The sequence below is a fragment of the Thunnus maccoyii genome, chromosome 5 (genome assembly GCF_910596095.1).
Source record: "Thunnus maccoyii chromosome 5, fThuMac1.1, whole genome shotgun sequence".
Classification (NCBI taxonomy): domain Eukaryota; kingdom Metazoa; phylum Chordata; class Actinopteri; order Scombriformes; family Scombridae; genus Thunnus; species Thunnus maccoyii.
The window spans coordinates 23,203,623-23,228,976 of NC_056537.1; the positions used below are offsets into that span (position 1 = coordinate 23,203,623).

At 39.8% G+C, this 25,354-nt stretch overlaps 1 protein-coding gene across 5 annotated transcripts in view; it reads left to right on the forward strand.

The window, feature by feature from the left end:
* brsk2a (BR serine/threonine kinase 2a) overlaps nucleotides 1–25,354 on the forward strand; it is a 173,582-nt gene that overhangs the window by 102,288 nt on the left and 45,940 nt on the right. For all 5 annotated transcript variants that reach the window (XM_042412263.1, XM_042412264.1, XM_042412262.1 and 2 more), the window contains 2 exons: nucleotides 16,802–16,887; nucleotides 20,202–20,342. In XM_042412263.1, coding sequence (XP_042268197.1) covers nucleotides 16,802–16,887; nucleotides 20,202–20,342 — 227 coding nt within the window. The remainder of the gene's footprint in view (nucleotides 1–16,801; nucleotides 16,888–20,201; nucleotides 20,343–25,354) is intronic.

The following is a 25,354-nucleotide window of genomic DNA, read 5'->3' on the forward strand; positions in this document are numbered from 1 at the left end:
TTGGGTGTAATGAGCAATGCTTGTATGTGTGCAGCTGTGTGTCATCCACATGTAACAGATAAAATTCAGTATTTCGCAGTGTTCAGAAAACTATTGATATACTGTAAACATGCAGAATTTTTTTTGTGTCAGCATTTCTCATGTACAGTGTGTGTATTGATTTGTTTATTGACCACAGATATCCAGTAGCTTGGGGCTTCAATTCTAATTCAAAGCCTCTATACCAATGTACCTTGCACCTGTATACAGGAAATTGTGAGGCATGACTCACAGACCACACTTTTTGTGAGGTCACTTGTGAAGTTCCATCTAGTTTTGGGACACACTATGGTGTCACACATCAGGTTAAAAATCACTCTTACATACTGAGGTTCCTGCTGTGGCTGTACAGGTGTTCTCTGACTCAAATCCAGCAGCCACATTCTCATATTCCCTTAGTACTGAACCCCACAGTGTATGTGTCTGTTCTCTGGCCTGCCTGTGTGGCTGTCAGCCTGTCAGAGTGATCGGGCTGCACTCTACTGCAAGGCTCAGACTGTGAAATGTCACCTTTTAATATGCTAATGTCCAGGGTCCCTACGGTGCCATTAGGGGAGAATTTGACTCTCCTGGACAGGTGTGTGTGTGTGTGTGTGTGTGCGCGCACGCAACACCGACACACGACACATATATGGATGCTTGAGCACACCCAGACACACATGTAGTGCATACACGTTCACACAAAAGTTCATATGAATGTGTGTATGTGTGTCATATAGACACACACACATATTTATATGTATGCACACAGACACATTCTCCATGACGCATGTCATCCTTCTACCTCTGTCCTTCCCCCGACTGGCCTTGTGAGGCAGGGGTCTGTGGTGATGTGGAGACGGGCTGAATTAATTGTCTTGGAATATCTGTCTGAGACACAGGCCACTCTGTGTGTTGAACTTTATATAACTAATATTGAAGTCTTTAGTCCACAACCCCACAGGCTATGACACTATGGACCACTGAGACACTGAATTGTCTTGGATAATGAATTCGTCTATGAACTTTATGTCAGTTTGTTACCAGGGAATGAGCTTTGACTTCAAAGAGTGACTGCCAGTGTTGTTTTTTTGTTTTTTTTTAATCCACTTCTAAGCAGAAAACCTAATGGAGTAAATTGAATAATAATAAGAAGCTCCATCTTTGGGAAGTGGCTGTCTGTCATGTTTCAAATGATGAGAGAGAAACAGACAGAAAAAGAATACACAGTATGCGCGTATATGACAGTATGTCTGCAGTTGTTGGCACTGCGGCCAAACAGAATGGAGTGTGGCGATCCGATACAAAGTGAAGCCCAGGACCAACACTTTATGTGTGAGTGCGTGTGTGTGTGTGTATCTTGAGGGAGTAGTTAATGTTTCTGAAACTCAGCCAGCCCTCCCCTTCTATCGCTGCAATGTCTCTGTGCCGTGGGGCCGTAGGGTGGAGAGGGGAAGGGAGGAAGGGTGAGAGAGAGCAAGGCTCAGGAGATAGAGATGGACATGCTGTGAGAATCCCTGCTGAGCCAAGATAACACAGATGCCTTAGTAAGTACACCACGTCTCACATTTCCTGTCAGGAGTGTGTGTGTTTTCTTCTTGCTGTATTAAAGGCATGGAGAAATTGTTGGCATTCATAGAGGATTTTGAGATTTAAGTAACGATTATACACGCTATAAGGTTGAATGTGATGATGATATGTAGGAAAAATCTTTTCCAGTCTTCCACTACGATAAAGTCAAAGAGCAGGACAAGCCATAGAACATCTATTCCTAAGATATTGCTGTCTATTGTATTGTAGGGATTTTATATATTCAGATGGAGCTCCTTCCATTCTCTTAAAGGTAGAAATTGAAATAATTAAAATTGAAATTCACACAATAATGTGACAACTCTGAAATTACTGTTGTCATGAGAATTCTTCGAAAAAGGTTCGCAAGCCAGTAATGATTGATAGACCCTGATTAATAGGGCTGGGTGTTATTTAAAAGTTTTCAATTCTAGCACCGATACAGAACCAGCGTTTTAGTACTGACAGTAAAACCAAACTTTTTTCAGTGCCTTGCTTTAGGGAATGTAAACGTGTTTTTCTTGAAACCCTTTTTTTTTTTTTTTTTACTGGACAGAAGAAGCCATGTTTTTCATATTTTAATGTTGTCAAACCAGAAGCAGCTGTACAAGATTTTTGCTCAGATAATACAGTCTAAAACTGGTCATTTTTCAAATTTAAATCAGGAACTATTGGATTAAAGAAAACATGGTTCCAAACCTGAACAGACAGTCAATGCCAGCTTTCAGTACTTGATAAGTTTCTTGGTGAAGAAGTGTTTAAGTCCAATATCCAGCCCTACTGATAATGCATTAGGGGCTGGGTGCCTCACCTTTGTTGCACTGTAAAGAGGTCATTTAATTACTTTCATGAAGTATTGTGATATTGTCTTTACCCTGAACTTTTGTGATGATACCTGGGTTAAACATGCACTATATTGTATAAAGTAGTGCAGTTCCCCTACACATTGGAAAACCATGCTGTAATACTGATGGTTATACTGATGACAATGACATGGTGGAGAAAACGGACATTGACTAGAATCTTGCTGCTGCAGTCAACGACGGTCTGACAAGCTTTCCTTGAGATCAGAGGATTCACTGTACCATATTTCATACCCTATTACCTATCATTATGCTGAGTGGAGCAACTTCTCTAATCTGCAGTTTAGTCTCGGGGTGAGTTAAATTGTTGCTAGCCGCTAGCGCTAACAACTAGCTGAGGGAGAAGGGTATCTTTAGCATGCAGCAGTTGGTAGTTTTTCCCTCTGAGCCAGTGAGCTTGTGGCGGCTGCTGCTGTTGGGATAAGGACAACTAATTAGCCGGAGTGACTCTCTCTCCTCCTGAAGCAGCACAACTTCAAAGTCACTCTACTGTCCCCAAGCCCAGAGAGAGAAAGGAAGAGAGGGAGAGGAGGGATGGAGTGCAGGATGAAGGGAGATAGAAGGGAGGGGAGTGTGTGTGTGTGTGTGTGTGTGTGAGGAGGGTTAGAAAGGATGGTGAACATGAAGTTAGAACACTTTGGATAGATGTCTTGTGAAGTAGATATCTCTACATAGCTACACTGTTTTTGATGGGGTTTTTTAGCGCAGTGAGGTTACTTGTGGTTTGCTGACTCTGTCCTTGATGTCAATCATAACATTGCAGATGAGAAATGTGTGTGTGTGTGTGTGTATGAGAGAGAGAAAGAGAGTTTGGAAATGGAGAAGCGGCAGTATAATTGCCCCCTGAAGCAGATAATTGAAGCGCTATGTTAAGGACACCGCATGTAAGAGTTGAGAATGACAAGGCAGTGCCACAGCCAGGGTAGATAGCTCCATTACCTAAGATGGCCCGAAATATAAGGACAAGGATGAGGATCTTTACACTTTTTCACATTCAGTCTTAATTAAAATCAGTTCTGTTTTAATTTTGTATTTCTTTTCCACAAATAAGCCTCTTGTATGAAGTTAAAGCAAATTTGTGTAATCCGTCAACATTTACAGTCTGTGTATCTGCACCTGTAATATAAGTAACAAAATATGAGGGAAAGTTTAATTCATAATGATAGTTTGACACATTTGTATCCAAGTTTTGAATGCATGGCATCTAAAATAACAATTTAGGGCTAAAGAAAGAGAGAAAAACAAGTGATAAAGGTTGAGTACATGAACCAGCAGAGATTGTGGTGGGCGGGTGAGGAGCAGAATGCCACAGATGAATCACACAAGGTTTAATCTTGTTATCCCGACACCTCAGTGACAGCACTGCAGCTTTCTTTCTCTGCCATCTCTACTCTTCCCTCCTAATGATTATAGATTGGCCGTTCTCTCTCGCCTCTGTTGTGCCGCGAGTGGGTTGGATATAGAAATGCCTCCAACACGCACACATCCTCCTTAACTTTATGTTGTGTGTGTGTGTGTGTGTGTGTATATGTGTCTGTGTGTGTGTTTGTGTGCACGTGTCTGTGAATGCAGACACCCCTTAAAATAAATGGGTTTCATATGTTGTGCCCCTGCGCGTTGATCCATCAGCTTTGCATGGTGCTGAGCCAGAAGCCAGGGCTTAGTACACAGTTTGATCTTAACAGGCTTGCAGCACAGAATGACTGTAGCATTACCAACTCTGTTTCTCTGCTGTTTGTCTGCTGTTTCTTTCACTCGTTTTTGTCTATCGATATATTTTCATATCCAACTGTTGGATGAATTTTTTTTTAAAAATGAGAAATAGGAACCTTCCTACATATGGGTTCAATCTAGTAGACTTTTTGAATGTAGATTAAAGCTATATTATATAACAAATTCAGACCAACAATAGCACATTACCAGTTCTACTTGTTGTGTCATAGTAAATAGTGGCCAAAATAATATTTTATGTTGTCACATAGTTTTCCTTTGTCCCTTGTTCCTTTATAGCATTCTGTAAGAACCTAAATAATAATACGGTTTATCTTAAAGCTGTAAGGCCTTACAAAGTGCTTCGTCTGTTATCAATCAATATTAAGGTCACTCAGCATTCAACATCCTAATTTGGTTTCCGATCACCACTCCTAAATCAATGTTTATCCACTATTTTTCCCAGTCTGTATTAAGTATCGATGAGGCTCTGGTGAAACGAAAACAGGGAATAGATTTTACCTACAGGGCACAAGAGGTTTGGGGATTGTGAAGAAATGTCAGCTTTTAGCCCTACCTGTGTCACATCACATCTCATGCTAAATGACATTGACTGAAGACACCAAACATTGAGTTTTACACAGTTCTGACTGGTAGCTCGGGATCTAAAACATCCTGGCGAGACGTCTAAAACCGTTAGTGCTGCTGCTCACTGTGGTGACAAAGCTCATCAAACCCACGCAGCGTTGTTTGACTGATTTTATCTCTCATATGTCTTATCGAGATAAAACAGAGATGGAGTGCAGACAAAATAATGAAATGGAGGATAGCAGAACACAAGATGTAGCGAGATCCCCCATTGAGCTCGACAGGAGACAGACAGACGTCTAAACCGATGGCATTTGTTTCTCTTCTTCAAAGGCAACAGCCGCTGTGTTGTCAGATAGATGAGAAAGCTTTGTTTTCTTTTTTTTTTATTTGTTGTTGCTTTGGTGTTATTTTTGTTTTTTTGCCTTTACTTTGTGAGCGAAGGGCGCATTTTATCCAGATCTTCTACCCTTAAAGGTATAATATGTAATTATTCCACATTAAAATGTCTGATAACAACTAGACCTATGTTATATAGCCTATATCGTTGAGTTATGTACTTAGATTATCCCAAATGTTTCCAACAATTTTCAAACCCAGAGAAATCTGTAACTTAATCAAAGTAACGGACCGTTTCATTTGGTCACATGTCAATGGCGTCATACCTCCTCTACCATACAAGATAATACATCGCCGTTGTGGTTGCTCCACAGAAACTGTTAAAAATTGACTTTTATGCAGTTTTAAGCCACATTTTCATGATAAATTTAGGTCACTTTTAACTATATCTTTTAGCCAGAAGAAGAATTTTAGTCATTGGACGTCTGGATCTTAACCGTCATCACACATATTGTCTGTTTAAGTGGATTGATGCATAAGCAGCGTTAGGACATCATGAGGAGTGGCTGAGATTGTCACTAAAATTAGAATAGCTGGTCCACCTTAAAGGTCAGTGCACCTTAAGTGAGCCTGGTCAGGTTGTCGCTAACTTCGGGGCTACGCTACATAACATTGCTGTCTTTTCAAATGCTGAACTGCTGACACATTATTCTAACTGTACCAGTATGCAGTGACGTATGCAGAACAGGGTACTTTCATGGGGAGATCAACAAAGTTTACTTTTCTTTTTTATGTCTGTTTATTTCTATGTTTTGCACTGGGGTTTCTTCTTGATATTACCTGTGGGCCCACAGAAGTGTATTTTGTGTGTGTTTCTTCTTAGCATTGAGTATTGTGATAATCTTTTATCTGTCTTGCTTGGGTAGGGACTGGTAATTGAATTGGTACATCACATTCCCCTGAATGAAAAAAATGTAGTCAAACCTTCCAATTTCCTTCCAAATCTGTCTTTGTCATCTGTTTTTCTATCATGCTGCTTGTATTCATAGACACAAATGTCTAATGCCCTGCATCTCAACATGCTGCCTATCATTACGTTTAAAACTGTGTGTCTTTGCGAGTGAGTGTTGGCCTGTTCACTTATGCTCAGGCTTAAGGTGAGATATGAATCTTTGTCATTCTCCTCATTAACCCTAATAAATGCACAAATGCATACAGAGTAGCTTTTGAAAAATGTCTTGTCGGGACAGTGATGAGGACTCTTATTTAATTTTGGTTCTATAATTTGTTGTGTGTGTGTATGTGTGTAATGTTGTATGTGACAATGAGGCAGAGCTTTGAAATACTATACTGATTGACAACAAAGTATGAACTGTCATAGCAATGCTGTGATATGTCTATTCATATACAGTACCATGTCATCATTTTAACTGCCACTATATGTATTGGTGTTGTGTGTGTGGGTGTGCTATGCATGTATTTTTGTGCGAAAGTCACACACACCATAAATGACACCACTGTGAATAACAGCTCCCTGACCATTGTCTAGTTGTCAATAAAGACACACACACACACACACACACACACACTTCTCCCCTTAAGGCGCTGTCTGTCCTCTCGCTGCAGGATTAGGTATGTGATAGTCTCACATCAGCCATGCAGGGTTGTGGGGTGAATCTCAGCTTGTGGACAAGAACGCCACAAAGACACTAACAATGCTGCTTAAACAGACACAGACTGTGTATACTGTAGTAGATTGTACTCAAGTCTCAAAATGAAGGGTTTATGAGCCAAACACACCCCTGATAATGATCTCATAGTGTAAACTGGAACTTATAGTGTGAACAGGTATCAAATGTACCTCACAGTATATATTTACTGTAATATGAAGGAACAGTTAACAGAACAGTGACATTGCAGCTGTGTGTATAACACATTCATTAGCTGCTCCACATTCAGAACTTACTGTGTACTGATAGTGGTATAAGTAGTGATGATTAAGTGGGTTGAATACTATTAATATCCCGACCTACTACTTTGTATGTGGTCATGGTAAACGGCAATGCATGTACTCGGAGAACCAAATTTACATCCAGGTAATTCGTCTGTATTCAACCCACTTCTTCATCTCTTGATTATGCTGTTAACTTGCTTGCACAAGGCTTTAGCATTATGCACAGGCTACATTAATTTGCAAATCCAGCATAAATTAACCACTTTTAGCTGTTGCGAATAAACATGGAAATTGGCTCCGTCTTGGCAGTGTTAATGAGTGTGGGACGGATCCTGATGTATATTTGGGAATTTGCGGTCAATATGTTGAACATCTAAAGCAAGACACTTAACTTCATCAGCTCCTTCATCTACGCCCCTGTGGGGATTGTTTGCTAATGACTTTGTTGTGCTACACATTCTCGAGAACACGCTCTCTCTTTCTCCTTTTCTCACTCATTCACTCACTCACACACTACTGTACATGTCCACAAAGCACAAACACACGTATGTTAATGCATACGGACACTGTATATATTTTCGCAAATATGGTTTGCCATTTTTGGGGTAAATTTGTATTCATACACCATATGATTAGGGCACAAGAGTGTTCCTTTTATGTGTCAAAGACTCTCGCTCAGTGTAAGACCTAATTAACAAGTGCAGAAGCTAAAAGAACTCCCAGATTACATTATTAGAGCTATTCTGAATTTATTTACAAAGTTTTGAGCTAATTTGGGTTGTTTCAGTTGACCGGTCTTACCTACTGACCTGTTGCCCGTCCATTATTGACTCCTCTGCCTGGTTAACTATTGACCACTGTCATGTGTCAATGAATAGGCCATGTATTCATATGTGGAGATAATTAGTGAGGAAAGTGAACCACTGTTAGCGCATCGCCACTGTCTGCTTGAATTACTGCACTAAATAGTCTTCGTTATTCATTCATTGCTCACTTTCTTTGTTTGAGTTGTTCTGACATCACTTTACATTTATCAACACCAGCACAAGTGTAGTTCACTTCTGTCACTCTTACATGACAAAATCATGTCAGTGTTCCTATAAATGGTTGGTTTTCATCATGGACATCACCTTTTTTTCATAGATACTTTGTGTATTAAAGGAGGAATAGCTTTTACTCTGGTCTTTCTCTGATAGTTAACAAAACTGCAACATTTTAACAAGCAAAATTTATATCATAGGTTTTTTAATTTAAGGCTGGCTGGAAAAAAAAAGATGAGGTAGCACTTAATAGTAGATGGCATTTAATACAAATTTCTCCAGAATCCTCAGAGGATACAGTTTTATCCTGCTGTACAGCACTTTAGAAACAATTCATCACCCTCGTAAGCACATTTAGGCTACTGTAGGTTATTAGATTTACACTTTTATAACTGATATAGATGACCTTCAGATCTAATCATTGCATTCTGTTCTGCGCTGTCTCTCTTTAGTCTGTGAAAACCAGTTCATTAATCCACATTTCACATCTCCACTCAATCCAAGGTCACCTTACAAATCTTCTTGTATGAAGTATCCCTCTCTTAGGGAGTGAGTGACTGAACTGGACGAGTTGACAAAAAAACACTTCAGACGACTGACACAAAAACACGGCTGCCAAAGGCATCCACCTCCTGCCCGTCACTGATAAATCACTCATCCTGCTGATGGCTTTTGCACAAACGCACATATGCCGATGCATATATAAACATACACACACACACACACACACACACACACACACACTTTTTTTACCCTATCCCTGGCCCATCATACTCAATCCTGCCTATCAGCCCATGCAGTAAGTTTCAAGATGTTCATGATTATAGTCTGGAAGACCTCTGCCATTAGACTCTTATATGACCAAGGTTATACAGGGACATGTCTGTTAGTATGAAATGATGTGGCCTGCCACTGGTCTAAGTGGCAGCTTGATGGATCTGCCAGCAGCACGGGTACACATCACGGACATGATAGAACAAGAGAAAGACAACAAATAAGGAATAGGAGAGGAGGAGGAGTGCCAGAATTGGTCTTGGGTGGGAAGGGGTAATGAGTAAGATTTGAAAGGGTGGGAGATGGATAAAGGATAAGGACTAGGAAGCTAGCAGAGACTATGTCCAGATCGATTTACATGTCTCTGGCATTGATCAAACTCCCCCGTGTGGGGAATTTACCTCCTCACCACAAAGGATGACTGATACAGTGATTATCAGAAAAACCTGCTGCGCAGACTGTGTATCCGTGTGTGTTTGCATGTGTGCACATGCAGTTGTGTATTTGTGAGGTCCACAGGGTGGAGGGAAAAGCAATAAACAGAGAAAGATGAAAGTAAGAGAGAGATTACTTTTTCAGTTCGATGACTTTGACTGGAATGGAATCATACAAATATGATTTTATTTTGTATTTTGTTTTGCTCTCAGTGGGACTACCTCAGTAGTGAGAGATAAAACATCTACCTGACACACACACACTCCCTCACCAAATACTGTGGCTTTGTGATAATTTATCAAATGCTGCGTTCCATTTTTATGCAGATGATACAGTTATCTATTGCTCACTCCCTTCAGTAGTACAGACCCCTGAATTCCTGCAGTCTGCCTTTGATGTTGTTCAGTCCCATTTAACTCAGCTTAAGTTGGTGTTAAATGTAGACAAATCCAAAGTCATGCTATTTTCAAATGGCAAAGAGTTAACATCTGATCTGCCTAAGATCTCAACTGCTGCAGGGGTTGAAATTGAGATGGTCACAACATAGAACAAGTATTTTGGTATCATTATAGATCAGAATTTGTCATTCAAATCACACATTGAAAACCTTGTTTCCAAGCTGAAACTTGAATTAAGTTTCTTTTTTAGGAATAAATCTCGTTTCTCCCTCCAGGCAAGGAAACACACAAAACAGCAACTTTTTTACTTTTATAGAATTACAGCAATCTGTTCTTTATGAATGCACCTGACCAGTGCTTAAAGAAGTAAGATAGCGTGTACAACACTGTACTCTGTATGCTGCTGCTAAGTGGTCATCTCTATATGTCTGCAGATTTTTGCATTGGTTGGCTTTTCTATATAAATCTCTCCTTGGGCTGGTTCCTCCTTATCTGTGTACATACATGTGTAAAAACAGAATTAGGCAAAAAAGCCTTTAAAAACACTACCCCTTCTTCCTGGAATGATGTACAGAAGAACCTGAAATTGTCAGAGCTGATTACTATGGGGGAAATTAAGTCCATTTTAACCCACTGGAACTGAGCATCACATTGATGCTATGCTAGACCATGTTCTACAAAACAGTAAATAACTTTGGAACCGTTTATAATATGGACAAGCTTTTTTGAGATTCTCAGCTTTCCGAGGCATCTTGAACTGGCTTCACTCGAGTCACCGTGTGCACATGGTGCACAAAAAGTAAATGACTGCAGTCTTCCATATATCAGCGGATTAGGTTGTCTATTTTCCAATGATATATAACACTTTGATATTTACTCCCAGAGGTGATATTGATAAAAATATAATGACAGCACCAAAATGTATATATTGACACATTGTCTCCTAAGAAAATGCCCAGGACAATATGCAAATAAATGGCTGTAACTCACTGAGGAAAATGTGGATTTGCACCAAACTTCACATGGAGCTCCAAAACTCTTCATGTTGAAAAAACAAACATTCCCTGGTTGACTATGGAGTTATTCAACAAAACACAAGTTTTTTTCACTGGGCGTTTTTCTTTTTTTGTCAAATATGTGTAGTATGCTCACACAAAGGTAATGCGTGATGGTGACTTTACACTGCACCAGAAAGAAAGGGCAGGATCCCCTGAATCATATGGTGTATAACGCTTGATACTCACTGAAAGAATAAGCTCAGAATTGGCAAAAATATGAAACTATGTCCAGGCGCTTCTTTGTCTATGTAGGTTTTAGAGGGTTAAAGGATTGAGAAAATAGTACTCTTGATCAGTGTGATTGCTCCTAAATTTTCACTGAAATTGTTTTAGGAAATTTTATCTGTTTATGCATCATAACTGGATTTTTTTGACCTTGATCTTGTATTGCATTCACTCATTTGCAGTGTGTGTCTGTGATCATTTCTAAAAAAAAATTTGGTTAAGCAAATTCTCCCAGGAACACCTTAATATCATCTTCCAGGTAGTGGCCATGTCCTGCACACCAAGTAGATGAAGAGTATCCATAACACACACTTGAACTCACACCCTGAGACAGTCTTGGCTCATTTTGCCCAATGTTTTTCTAAGATGTCAGGAGTAGACTCTGTGTGTGTGTGTGTGTGTGTGTGTCTATGTGTTTGCCCTTGAAACTGATGGCTACAAAGACTGACATATACTACTCTACAGCCACTAAACTCCTTACCATTTACATGCATGTGTAAGCACGTACACACAGATACACACATGCATGCACACACACCAGCTTGGCTACCCTCTGCTCCTGGCAGAAAACACTGATTCTGCCCTACTGGCTGACTGACCGACATATGGATGGATGGATGGAGGTGGCTCATAGCTTGCCGTGATCAGTGGCGTGTGTGTACAGTGTGTGTGCATCATGCGTTAATGTGTCCACATGTCAAAAGTATGAATGGATGACAAGCTGACTGGTTCTGTCTGTGAGCCAGTAGCCAAGCTGTGCTGTCTCCTCCCCTTCTGCTCACTGACAGTTGGACCCACCTCCCCCTCTCCAGCCATTACTCCCCCTGTACCTTTCTTTGCCTTCACCCATATGTTCTCTTATCTATACATCTTCTGCAACTCCCTCCCTGCAATTCTAAATTAGGTTTTATTTTTGATTTTTATTCATTTGCACAAGTTAAAATCAAATGACTTACAATTAACGATGGAAAATAATGTGCAGGAAAGAATGGCTTATTCCTTATTGCTACCTATAAAATAATAATAATAATATATTATAATATAATATATTTTGACAACGAAAAATTGTTATAAAACACTTATGTTCTGCCGTACTTGATGTAAAAATGTTATTATATGTAATGACATGTTAAAATGTAATGTACAAGGCATTGCAAAACGTTTCCTTAAGTTTAGACCACTATATCTTATTGAAAGTTAACCTCTACTAGTAAGATGTCTAAGAAGGTGACTGTCAGGTTGAGTAAAGGTGAATCTGTGAATTTATTTAAAAATAAGACGGAAAATAAACTGTAAGATTTCTCTCTTTGAATCGTATCTTTTATATAAAATACACACAGTACATATATAATAAACTGTCAAGCACTGATGTTTCTGAAATGAAGAAGCTGATTGGGGTGCAAGGGCTCCAAATGTTTTTGGAGGAAGAAAATTACTTCTACAAAGGGTTGTAGAAAATATACTCACCCTTGTTGTTATTATGAAAAGTAACAGAAGTTAATGAATGAAATTATAGAAGAGCGTTTGTCCATAGATTATCTTACTTGTCAGAATGGTAACCCTCTGTACTAACAAATTGCCTTCTGTTGGAAACATAATTTATTAACCATAAATGCAGTCATAAAACCACATTTCTGAAATTTACTGAATAAAATTACAAGCTTTGTACAGTAGCAGTATGTTACAAATTAATCCATAGTTGTCAAGTGCTGTAGATATTTGGTCCGTCAGGTGAATTAAAGCCTTGTAAGTGGAATGGTCTCTCATTTCCTTGATTGTCACACGCTTTTAGCTCCTCACATTGATGCCTCATCGCCTTACCTGTTATCATCTCAGTCTCTCTCTCCCTCACTGCCGCTGTGCTCTCCTTCTGTCCGTCTCCTCTACATTTCTCTTTTAGTCTTCTCCATTGCAGAGAATTACATGGCTTATGCTCACGCATTCACTCATCCTCCCTCTGTTTCTCTTTTGTTTTTCCATCCATCCAGCAGCTCTTGCATGCACTGTAGCCCCCATGTTAGTATAGCCACCCCCGTTTTTTTTATCTGACACACATGGCTGCCCTGTTGACTTTGATCCTCAGATCTCAGTATCAAGGGACCATTCACTCGCTCGCCTGGGGGAGGTGACAGAAATGTCTGTGTTTTCCTTCTGTGTGCATGAGAGAGAAAGAGAGAAAGGCGGGAGAAAGAGCGCAAGATGCAATAAGTGGAGAGTGAGAGATGACAGAGCCTGTGATCCAATATTTTCCCCTCTGAGATTTTGGGCTGGTTTCTCTGTTCCCTTGCTCTGTGACATGTGTGACATGAATCTAATCTCTTTACGTCTTTGTTGTTGCATGGCTGTCTCTGATCCTCTCTCCTCCATCACTGGACTCTTAGCCACAGTGATGAAACTATTGATGTCGCAAGTCATTTGTTTGCTCATCCATTCATCCTTTCAGATGCAGAGCTGTAATTTAAAGAATCAATAGCAAGCTGATGGAACTATGCTAAACTGGCTCTCATCCTCTGAATTTGGAGTGACACATGTGACTACCAGTGAACGCTGTGCCTCATTTGTCCATGTAGCTACAGTCTTCCCAGTCCTCCTCTTCTCACATGGGCTCGTTTTACTGTTCCATCACAACATACCATCTGCACCTGCAAATTACACCATAATTACAAGTAATAAATCACATTAGACGTACTTTCAAACACAACAATATCAGAATTCAATTACAGGGTGAAGAAAAAAGTGCTCTAGCTTTTAATATGGAGCAACAAAATGCTGTTCCTTGGAGTAGGAAGATGTCATGTGTTTATAATTCATCACACAGCATCATTTTTTTTATTTTTTATTTAGAAGTTTCTTGCTTGCAACATAACACACACCATCATGGTTGTAGTTAACACCTTAGCAGGAATCCCCACTGCAGTTCCAATCTATTGATCCATTTAGTGTGGCAGGATATGACACTGATAGGAAACCCTGTGGGTCGAAGCGTCGCCAATCAGCCTATCTACTAACAGGCTACTGTTCTGACGTCTTCGGTTAATGATGTGCACTCCACAGTGATAACCACATACTTTACAAGACAAATTATCCTGCTGTCAAATAAACAATTTGAATTAGTGTCAGTCTTGCGCTCTTGTCTGACCTCCGCTCTCTAATTAGGTGTTTCTTCTCTAACTATTGTTTCTCCTCTAAACTTGTTTGGTTATCAGAGAATTTAGCAAATTGGCAACACATTGAACTGCTGAGCACAAGTAACAAGAAGGATAAAAGCGAGAAGGTGTGTGTTCATGTGACCACCTGTCCATCTGTGCTTTTGTGTGTGGCTCAGCGAACGGTATCCAACCGCCTGCTAATAAAGGCTTAATGAAGTGCCACGGAGATATGGCGATTGGAGAGAACCGTCCACACTCACAGATGTGAAACTTAATGAGAGAGTGCAGAGCCATGTACAGGAGCCAGGCCAAGAGAGAGGATGGCCACCTGGCATGCATACTACCATGAAGTTATGGAGGTGTTGGATGGATGTGTGTGTTTGAGGCGTTGATAAGAAGTGTGCCAACAGTTAGTCAGTGTGTGTATGTAAGCAGTTGGTTGTTTGAAATAACCCATGCAACAGCATACCTTACTCCATTTGCCGTTAGCAAGCAAGGGAGGTGTACAAGTATTTGTCTGATCATTTCTATTTAATGAAACTGTTGTACTGTATATTGCTGGATAGAGCAGTAGGTGCTCCACAGATTTACATTAGTGTGTTAATCAACAGCTAATCTTGGAATAAGCAGGCTGTTGTACAGTTAAGTCATCACATTAAGCCTTATTTCTCTTATTTCAATTAACTATAAGGAGGCGCTTAGAGGAAGCTTAGGAAGCCAGCTGCTGGCTCTGTAGCATTTCGTTCACCTCTCCCTGAGTCCTGGGTAGCATTAGTCTCACTGCAGGGAGCCCAGCTGCCAACTAGCTAGCTAGCCACCACGGGCTCATTCTTAACAACACACCTTAGCCTCAGGTGAGAAAGTGGCACAGTGCAGTGCTGCTGAGTGCAGAATCCAGAGTCATTAGTCTCCGGATTAGCCCTGATTAGCCTAGCTGTTACAAGCTGTGTGCCTAGCGTTATACTCTCCCGTGACTTTTTTTGTTGGCTGCAGCTTCAACACGGGTTGCAGTGCATTGCATATTTCTCTTTAGTGACTGAACGTGTGCTAATTCAGTTTTTAGTGTGATAAAAACTCATTTCAGTTCAATTCAATTCAGTTTTTATCACACACTTTGCATCAGATGTTGCTCTTGATAAGGAGTGGAAAGGGGGATGTTTTGGCAGAATTTAATCATCAAAAATGTTTCAAGAAAATAGGCTACAATACCTGAGCGGGCAGAGATGACTAATAGAAGCTGAAGTGAAAAACAATGTGAGAGCATAATAAGGGGGGAAGGAACCTGATTTTACACCCAGTCAAGCAAACAGCTTTGTGGGAGTTTAACAGAAACACAGTTAGCTGGCCGATCGGAGTTTTGACTTCCACATGAGTGTTCATAAAACTAAGCTACAATGAGTGTGACAGTAAAGCAATGTGAAGGCTGTCACAGGCGAGTGACATAGTGAAATTGACTTTGATGAGACTGAGACGAGGCACAGGAGCCTTTAACTCACACGGTCCTTTCATCTCCATCATTGTCAGTTAAAGCTAGACACAGAGGGTGGAGGAGAAGATGGACAAGAAATGTGTAGGAGAAGTGTGAGCAGATAACCGCGAGGAGAGCAGAAGATGCACAGGGGGTTGAAGATTAGTGGTGGCTTCTGTCGAAGTATGTTCCATGCTGATTTTCAGTGGCAGCTGTACATGCTGACTACAACCTCCAGAGATGCTGACACAAATCCAAACTGATCTGCTCGATTTTGGTGAAATTCAGTTCTTACCGGTCTCACAGTATACTGTAGATGTCTCTCAGCAGCTCCGTAAGCAAAAACAGGAACTCAGAAACTTGTGTGGACTCAGCCATCTGCTTGTTCTGGTGTTGTGTTCATGTGTACAGCCACTGTCTCAGACTGACTGCCGGAAAAAAAAAAGCCTCCTCTGGAAGAAGTTGATGTACCTGAGTGGACATTTTGACCCACAGGCAGTCCTCTTAGTGGACAGAAATGTTCAAATGTGGGATGTCTGACTCTGACAGCTTATTCTACTTCATGTTTCTTATCTAACCAAGCTGATTTATGTTCACCTCAAGCAAACCACGGGATTATGAAATATGATTGCAAAGGCCTCGTTTTGTTAAAGAGGAAAGGGTGCAATTTTTAGTAAGATAAGACAAACACAACCTGTTTTCCTTCAGCTTTTGAAGCAAACCACATTTTCCACCTGAGATAGCAGTGCTTACTGGCCTGGATGCCGAATCACAGTGTGGTCAAAGCTTATCTCTGTCCTTTCTGTCAGTAGAAAGTGCCAGTCAGCTCCTTTCATTGGTTTACTTATTCCTCTTAAGCCCTTGTGCTGGTTGTGTAAAGTGTTATTACAGACTGCTGCCTCTCACATTTGTCTCTCTGACAATGACCTTCACAGGTAACCTTAGAAAAACGCTTAGTGAGACGTCATCACAGGCTATTTTGGGGTCAGTTGGTTGGTCTCCTTGGTACTTCAGTTTTGGCAACAGTGACAGGAAAGTTGGAGTGGAAGAGGGCAAATAAGGACGATTGCACTTGTCTTGGAATGATGCTGTACATTTAACAACACTAATCAAGTCTCTTTTTTTCTCCCTCCTTATTCTCTTACTCTCTCCCTCCTTCCTCTCTTCTATTTCCCCTCCTCACTCTTTCCCTATCTGTCCCTCTCTCATACAGGTGGAGCGAGAAATAGCTATTCTGAAGCTCATAGAACACCCGCATGTTTTAAAGCTACATGATGTCTACGAAAATAAAAAATACTTGTAAGTATCACCAGTTAATTGTGGTCCAATTTTGAATCATGTAAAATATACTATCATTAATACACTGCACACAGTAAATGATTGCAAGGTTGTATAAAAGGTTTTTTTGGCTCACAAAATCATTATTTACAAATGCTCTTGTGGACAGCAGAACATTCTTTAAAATCCCACAGATTATTTTGTTGGCCTGTGGAGCGGTTTCGATTGGTGTATTATGATTGGAGGGCAACAATGATAGCCTTGGAGGGGCGGATGCTCCATTAGTATTGGCATGAGGCATTTAATTTGGTCACGCACGCTAGGGGAATGCTAATAGGGAAGGGAAGTCTCCGTAATGTAAACACCATGACATGGTTATCAGAGGCAACACTATTGCATTAAGAAACATTAGCCATGGAGGGTGGCAGTCACATTACTCTGCTGCAGCCGCTACACACACACATGCACACATGCAGACACATAAATAAATCTATTAGCTAACTTTAACAGTGGTGAGTGACAAGCCCATCAGTCGTTTATAGCAGCCCCCTTGATCTACAGAGGACTGTTTGTCAACTAAATTCAATTAGCTCTCATCTTGAGCTTACAGGCCAAATAGGATTGGACATGCAATACTGTACATGTCATCCTTTAAGATGATAGGACTAGCAGAATATTATGATTCATCCTATAATTGGATTATTAAAATCACATTTTGTGCCCATTGCTTCATCACTTTTGACAGTTGGTCACTTGTAGCATCACAGAGGACAAATTGCTTAATATTTGCATCACCAGTGAACTCTGTGTTTCACATCAGTGATGTAATTTTGCAATTAATATTGTTCAGATTCTTACTCAGATATCTTCACTTGAAAGCCAATAGTTGATAGATACACATAGCGTGTTGGAGCCAGCAGCCCTGTAGCTTTAAGATTTATTATGCTGTTGGCACACCATAAGCTGTTTAAAGTGGTGTGGTGAGTGTGTACTGTAGGTGAGGGAGAAGTGGAAGGCGTTTGATACATAGCCCAACAATATTTTATTTATGGATATTTCATTGCGACAAATGAATGATCACATCATGATGTTGATATAAAGTATGCCTATAAGAATGAAAAATGGTAGCTGTAAGAATACTCAAAAGTACAAGAGAACGTAATGCACATGAGTACACTTGACGTGTAATAGTGTTGCTGTAAACTGATTTAATTCAGATTTTTTGCTCCAACGTTTAAACAAAATGCTTGATCGTGTAATTGTAATCATGCAAGATGATGATCGTGTTCTTTAAACACCTTTTTTTTATCTTTGCCTTGTTGCCATTGGGACACAATAAAGCCAAATCTGTTCCAAGTCCCACGTTCACTCCATTCTAGTATTTCTGAAAATGTATTGATACTTCTTATGATGGTATGAACAGTTAATCATCTCTTAAAGTTACTACAAGGAACTTTTAACTGGTTATGAAACAGTCTCATGATGCCTCTATATAACCTACATAAGCGAACGAGAAGATTGGCTGTTATCTATATAGTTATTCTAAATGCCTTACCTTGCGAGGCAGCTGGATTCACAAGATCACAACATCACAATATCATGCGAGAATTCATCTTGTCAGGCTTCAGGTTATGTGCTTGTGTCCGAACCACCAGTGGTTTTGTCCACAAGGGCCGCTAATATTAACACAAAATGAAAGTTCCTTGTAGTAACTTTAATCTCACAAGCAATGCAAGAGCAAAGTATGTAGAAGTTAGTTTAAAGTTTAGCAATTAAGTCCAGCAAAGCAAGTCCAGAAAGAAGGGTCCAAAAATACACAGCAGAGGCCAAGATGTCCTCACCCTAGTCGGGTAAAACTTTAAAAATGACACAATTCTCATAATCAAACTTGATAGTATGACTTTATCATCATCCAGCCTGATAAATGCCCCCATATTTCAAACTCTACACCCCCAGTTTTTAACGCAGCCTTTCCAATAAACTTTTGCAGTTTCCAAGCCAAGATAACTCTGCTGACATTACAAGGGTTATTTTCACAGCTTTTAGAACGCTCCCTTACAGAGCCACAGAAAGTATTATACAACTGTTTTCACTGGCTGAGAACTACCGATGACAAGTAAACTGATCTTGAAGGGTAAAATCAGTTATTGAGGTTTTTCTCCAGCCCGCTTTCTGGCTTTAAGGGCATGCTTTGTGGCTGACTTACAGTACTTTGCAACATGATGATGTGATCAATAGAATTGAAGAGGTGCATGTACAATCACACATCCACAGCATGGAGAGAGAGAGAGAAGACAGTGAGTATTTAACCGCCTGTCTGAGTTTCAATTTGTCCTAGTGAAGATGGAGGGAGTTTCAGCACAGGATATACGAGCAGAGCAGTCCGGAGCAGGGGCAGGGCACAGCTGGCTTTTTGCCCACAGATGCAGCTTTAGGTCTGGGTCAGCAGAGATTCATCTCCTCCCTGTCCTCTTGGAGCCCTAGAGCATGGCCATACAGTCAGGATGACAGACTGCGCACTCCTATAAGCCCAGCCACACATGCTCAAAGGCCACCTGAAGAGTGGCTGTAAAAAAAATCTGATGGCAGGGAAGATTGTGTGTGTACACATGTTTGGTGAGGTAAACGGAGCAGATTCATCGAACAAAATTCTTGCTCCATCTCTAAGATATACAGTCAACAATAGCAACACAAATACTGTTTATGTTTGCCAAGGAACTTTAGAGGATTTCCCGTTCCCGCTTGTCCTCCCTCTCTGTCTCTTTTGCTTGATTAACCGAGTGCTGAGACAAGACTGTCACAGAGCTTACATTGTCTGTACCTTAGCAGAATTCATAAGCCTCTAAATCCTTTATGTCTAAGGGCTTTTCGCACAACTTTTCCATCTTTTTGCAGTGTAATGCAACTGTATCATCCCTCTGATGCCTCCCACAGGAGGTCAGAGTGTATAGTATATCAGAACCCTTCACATTTATTTGTAATACAATGTTGGCATGCTTCACTCTCCTACTGTGGGGACATCTTACAGATGACAGAATAAAAAATAAACACTCAACATGATACGGCTTCTGGGAGATCAGATCATTGATCGTGGGTGTTTGTCTGTGTGTAATGGCTATGAGGGAACTAGCTTGCCTACATCGCACCAGTTCTTACAGGCCTCTAAGATCGGGAGCTCTGGTTCTATTTCTCTTTAGGGTCCTTGCAGAGGGCTCTATGGTATTTATTCCTGTCCCTACAAGTGAAATGTTGTCCTTCGTGCTCTGCTGTCCTTCTTGTTTTATGTTCTGTTCTTCCACTGATTTCCTCTTTCTCTCTTGCACTCTCTTTTTCAGGTACCTTGTGCTAGAACACGTGTCTGGTGGTGAGCTGTTTGACTACTTGGTGAAGAAAGGCAGGTTAACGCCTAAAGAGGCCAGGAAATTCTTCAGACAGATTATGTCTGCCCTGGATTTTTGCCACAGTCATTCCATATGGTAAGTGATATGATTCATATGCAAAAAGACTTTTTCTAGCTGCCAGTAATGTGGATATTGGATTGTGCTGGTGAAAACATTGAATGAAAGAATCCCACCTATCCTTCATCGAAAATAAACAAACATTTATGGATTCTTACCTGCAGGTTTCTTTTTTAGATGCTGTATCTTTCTTTTTGAGGTTTGACTAATTTTGACACATATAAAAAGCCAATTATGAGAAAAGGAAGATATTTTTAACCATGTATAGTACACAAAGTATTTAAAGCATATAAATTAATGTAATTGAATTTTAATCATTTACAATAATTTATGAGTCTATACAATCATTCATACAATCATAAAATACATCAATCAAAGTACAAAACACAACACAAAAAGTGTATCCTTTATAGTACAGTAAGTCATAATGCAGTACACATGGTACATAATTATACTTGAACAAGTTCATCATGCTGTATTAAGCAACTGTGAACACTGCAGACTTCATATAATAATATTTGGGGAACTTTGGGTTAAAGCGTAAAAAGCCAAACTCACTATCTGCAATCCATAAAAGCCATCACATACATAAATAAACAACCATACCCGGGATGTGTAACAAAGTCAATTATGTTGTGATACAACATTGAACAAATAATGAGTTACCTAATAATAAATTCTAAAAAGATACAGATTCTTCCTGAAGTGAAACAACAATCTAAATTTCAATGAGTTTATTCATCAGTGCTGTTTGCTTCTCAAACCATTGATTCAATATGATTATTACAGAACTTAGAAAACTTGATATTGCTTGTTATGAAATGGTATAATTTTCCCTCACATTAAAAGTATTCAGTTTACATCCAGTTCAGACAGCTGACATATTGTGAAATGAAAACACTCATATAAACAGATGCTTATGTAGCCCAACATTGTTTAGGCTTTTTACATCAGATTCATCATGTTCAATACCTTCGATGGATGTTTTTCTTTACAGTATCGAGCAGATTCCAATATAGATGACACCTATCGTCACTTCTTTTCAGGCATTTCTCTGGTATCGTTTTTAAAGCTGAGCAGAAGTGATTTTCTGTTAATAATTAGTACATTTTCTTAGCTGTGCTCCTTGTATTTGTTGAAATCTGCTTCCATGTTGTTACTAATGTGACAAATTTTGTTTATACTTTTTGACTTCGAGGGGTAATTAACTGTTTACCAGCTCATAGACTAGAGGCAATCATGCATACTTCAGAAGGCAAACATGTCAGCAGGGACTGATTTGGAGCAAGTGTGTTTCTTGTTTGTATGTCTGTGTTCTATTGTGTGTGTAGTGTATAAATTCATTTGTGGTACTACATCAGAGAGTGACTTTTTTTCCCCTCTCCAGAGAGTATGGAGAGTATACATTTTGTCCTCATGTGCGTGCACAGCAGAGTACAAGGACCATAGAGTGAAATGAGTATATTTATTTTTATCTTGGTCACAAGTAAATTGCCAGCACTTTTGCACGAATGGGGGAAAAAAGCTGAAAAATGTTGCAAAAAATGTAACCGTATCCAAGTAATCAATCTTGTAAGTCACATGAAAAAAGAAATACCATGTAAAAGGACATGTTAATTAAAAAGCTTTTGAACTGAGGTGGAACAGAGACAGGAGAGAGAGATTTTCACATAAAGTTGCTATAAATTTTACAGCCCCGTGTTTCTGCTTCTGTTTACACACTCAGCACTGATCACATACCTACAGTATGTCATTTGAGTGTTATTAGCAGTTATTCTATTATTACTCCCATAATGTTATTATTTTTGTATTATAATTAGTTAAATGTAATCATGTAATATATGTTATATAATAGTAAATTAAATTACTAGCGGTTTATTATACACCCACTTGCTGTAATATATATAATGATTAGTTAATATATTCATTAAATTAATTAATATGAATGTAATGTACTCATTTCTACTGTAAACCAAGGCATTGGTTTATTTAGACTGTATGTAAATGTAATAAGTGGGATGATTTGAAGTCAAAACAGCACACTTATGAAATATTAGTAGAAATATGAGTTTTTCAGCTACATGAACATTAAGTCAGCAGGTGTTATATGTACTAACCATACTGACATGGCAGTCCAAATTTCAATTTGGCAGAATAAAAAAGCAATAGAATAAGAGCAGGAGGATATGACCAGACTAAAGGTGCTATTTCACTTTCATTACTCAGAAGAAGTTGAGGTCACTAGCAGTTATTACATGTTCATTAAGCAGCATATCATGAGTTTGTTTCCTTTGCTGTTCACACCGGTATAATATTCACAGACAGAGGCCTCAGATTACAAACATTAAGATGTCATCATGAAATGCTAACACAGCCATGGCCTTTTCACACTGACATGACGACTCTCAGCCAGCCAGTCGACTCATGATGATAAATTATGAGATTCCACCGTAACTTTTATGCAAGTGCCGGAGAGAGAGAGAGGCTTCTCTCCTCTTCTATGCACAGTCTAGGATGCTTGAAAGTTTTCTGAATAGCTTCCTGCTGATGATGAGGTGGTAACCAAGCCAGTGGAAAACAGTTGTGGTAAAAATATTCTGTAGAACCTGGTGTTGAGTACTAAATGCCTGAGAGATAGATTTACATAATGTTGCACGGGCAATTAAAGGGAAAGAATTAAACTGATTTGTCATGGAATGATTAGGTGCGGTTGAATTTCAGTGATTTGATATGCTTTGTATTCTCGCACTGTATAATTTTTAGAGGAGGCAATTACATTTTGGCTGCTGCTATTTAATAATAAAGCCATTGTGGGAGCTGTTATACACAGTACAAACTACTACAGCCTGGTGTCAAAACTACTTTACATTTTACTGATTATCTCGGGGTGATGCGCTTGAGTTAATTTTATTGTTTGAACCATCAAACAGATAGTTGATAGATTCACAGAACTGAACAGAAGATAACTCCTGTACCACTTGAAATGAACAAAACTATCCCACCTAAGGGAATGGAAGTTCGAAATCTTTTATCAGTCTATGTAAATAACTGACTGTGAGAGGAACAGATAAGGCCAATTAGGAGAAAGCATCTGGCACTGACATTAACTGCATGAACATACATAGATTATCACAGCTCTTTTGTGGTAAGATTCACCAGCAGATTTTTCTCTCTTCCTGTTTTACTTTGCTGCTGTCTCGCCATCTTAGCTCCTCAAATCCCCACACTAACACTCTTATAAAATGATGCCTTGTAAATTTGTCATGATGTGGATTATTTGGGAGTGTTGCTGTACCCACTCGCCCTCCTCCCAACCTCAATTAGGGGCTAACCGACAGGCAGTCACAGCCCTTCTCACCTCCCTTCCATCCCCACTAATCATCCCAGCATCCCTTCAATAAAAAAGCATTTCTGCAATCATTTCTTCCATTTCTACTTGTCTGTCTACGCAGGGGACCTACACAGGCCATTAGAAGTGCTCCCTTTTCTCTGTGACTCACCAATGCGGGTGGGGGGGGGGGCACAACTCCCATTTTCACTTCTTCTCATTGCCTCATGCTTCCGTCCTCCGCCCACATCCTATCCCCTAAATATCTCTCTTGAGCCAGATGGATGTAAGTCTGAATATGAATGAAAGAACGTAGAGGGAAACGGCTGTTTATGACTCAGTGTTTCCTCTGCCTGATTCAGATTGCTCTCTGATTTTGAGTTTTCTTCTTACGGGGAGGAAAAGATAAGGACAAAGTGAAGCACGAGGATGGCTGATGAGGGAGATGAGGCAAGGAGAGGTAAGGGTAGGATAAAAACAGACGTGGGAAAGGAATTGTCAGTAAAATACATTAATAATGAATGCTGAGGCAGTGAAAGAAAAAAAATCTTCATTGTATGTTAATATAGAGTACATCCCAAGTCTCTTAAATTGCATCCATGTTTCCCTCACTTGTGTCCTTTCCTTGCATCTTAGTACCTCCCATTGTGGATGCATGGAAGGACAAAAGGAAGCCATGCAAGGAGAGAGGAAACAAGGAAATATGTTTTTAGAGAAATGAGACGTACTTTCCTCTGAAACGACGTCCGTTTCCGATGACCGTGGCAGGTGTAGTGACTTTTGATGGAGTTTGTTTCTGCACATGTACTCTGCTAACACTAATAAAAAGTGCACAGTTATCACTGCCAGAGCAGCACTGTTTCCTGTTTGACAAACACCTGCACATGAATAAGAACCTGCATTCTGTATTTAAACTGCGTACTGTGTCCTGCTCAGACACACATGAGCCATTTCTACTGGCAGAATGCATTTATATTATTTATGAATTATTTGCATCTGTATTTATTGATAGTCTGATTGTGAATTCATTACTTAATAATACAGGATATGGTTAGAGTGTCTTTTGAACACTGGATATTATTTATTAGGCTAAATGTTTTAGAGAAAATTGAAGTTATGTAACTCTTATCATACCCGACGCTGAGGAATTTTCAGTCTCATGTGTGACTGAATGGAAAATATAAATGTGTTTCTCCTGACAGACAGACACTCTCTTACTTTAATTTTATCCTAATAAAAGGGAGGGGGAGAAATAACAGATTATTAACTAGATGGTGAGTCAGAAAACAAATAAAATATAAGGAGTGATACACTTGAGTTTAATCTTTAATCTGTCTCCACTCAGTGATTTTGTGATGTATCAGATCAGTCCAATCAGCTGCAGTGTCTAATCAATAACTGATCTCCAATAAGGGGGCGTGTCGGCCAGTAAAAGACTTCAGTGAAGGCTGCTCTCGAGTCTCCTCGCTCACGGCTCCTCAGAGATCCCTCCTCACTCCTCAGAGCAGAAATAAGAGCTTTGGGATGGCCTTCAAGATGGCGGACCACAACAATGTCCAGTTCAAGCAAGGAGCGAGGAGCGAGAAGCGAGGAAAGATCAAATAAGGGATTTGGGATGTACCCGTATATCCAATGTCAAATTGTGTTTTCCCTCCTCACTAAGACTTGTCTTGTGATTGGATATTATTTGAAGTCTGCTAGT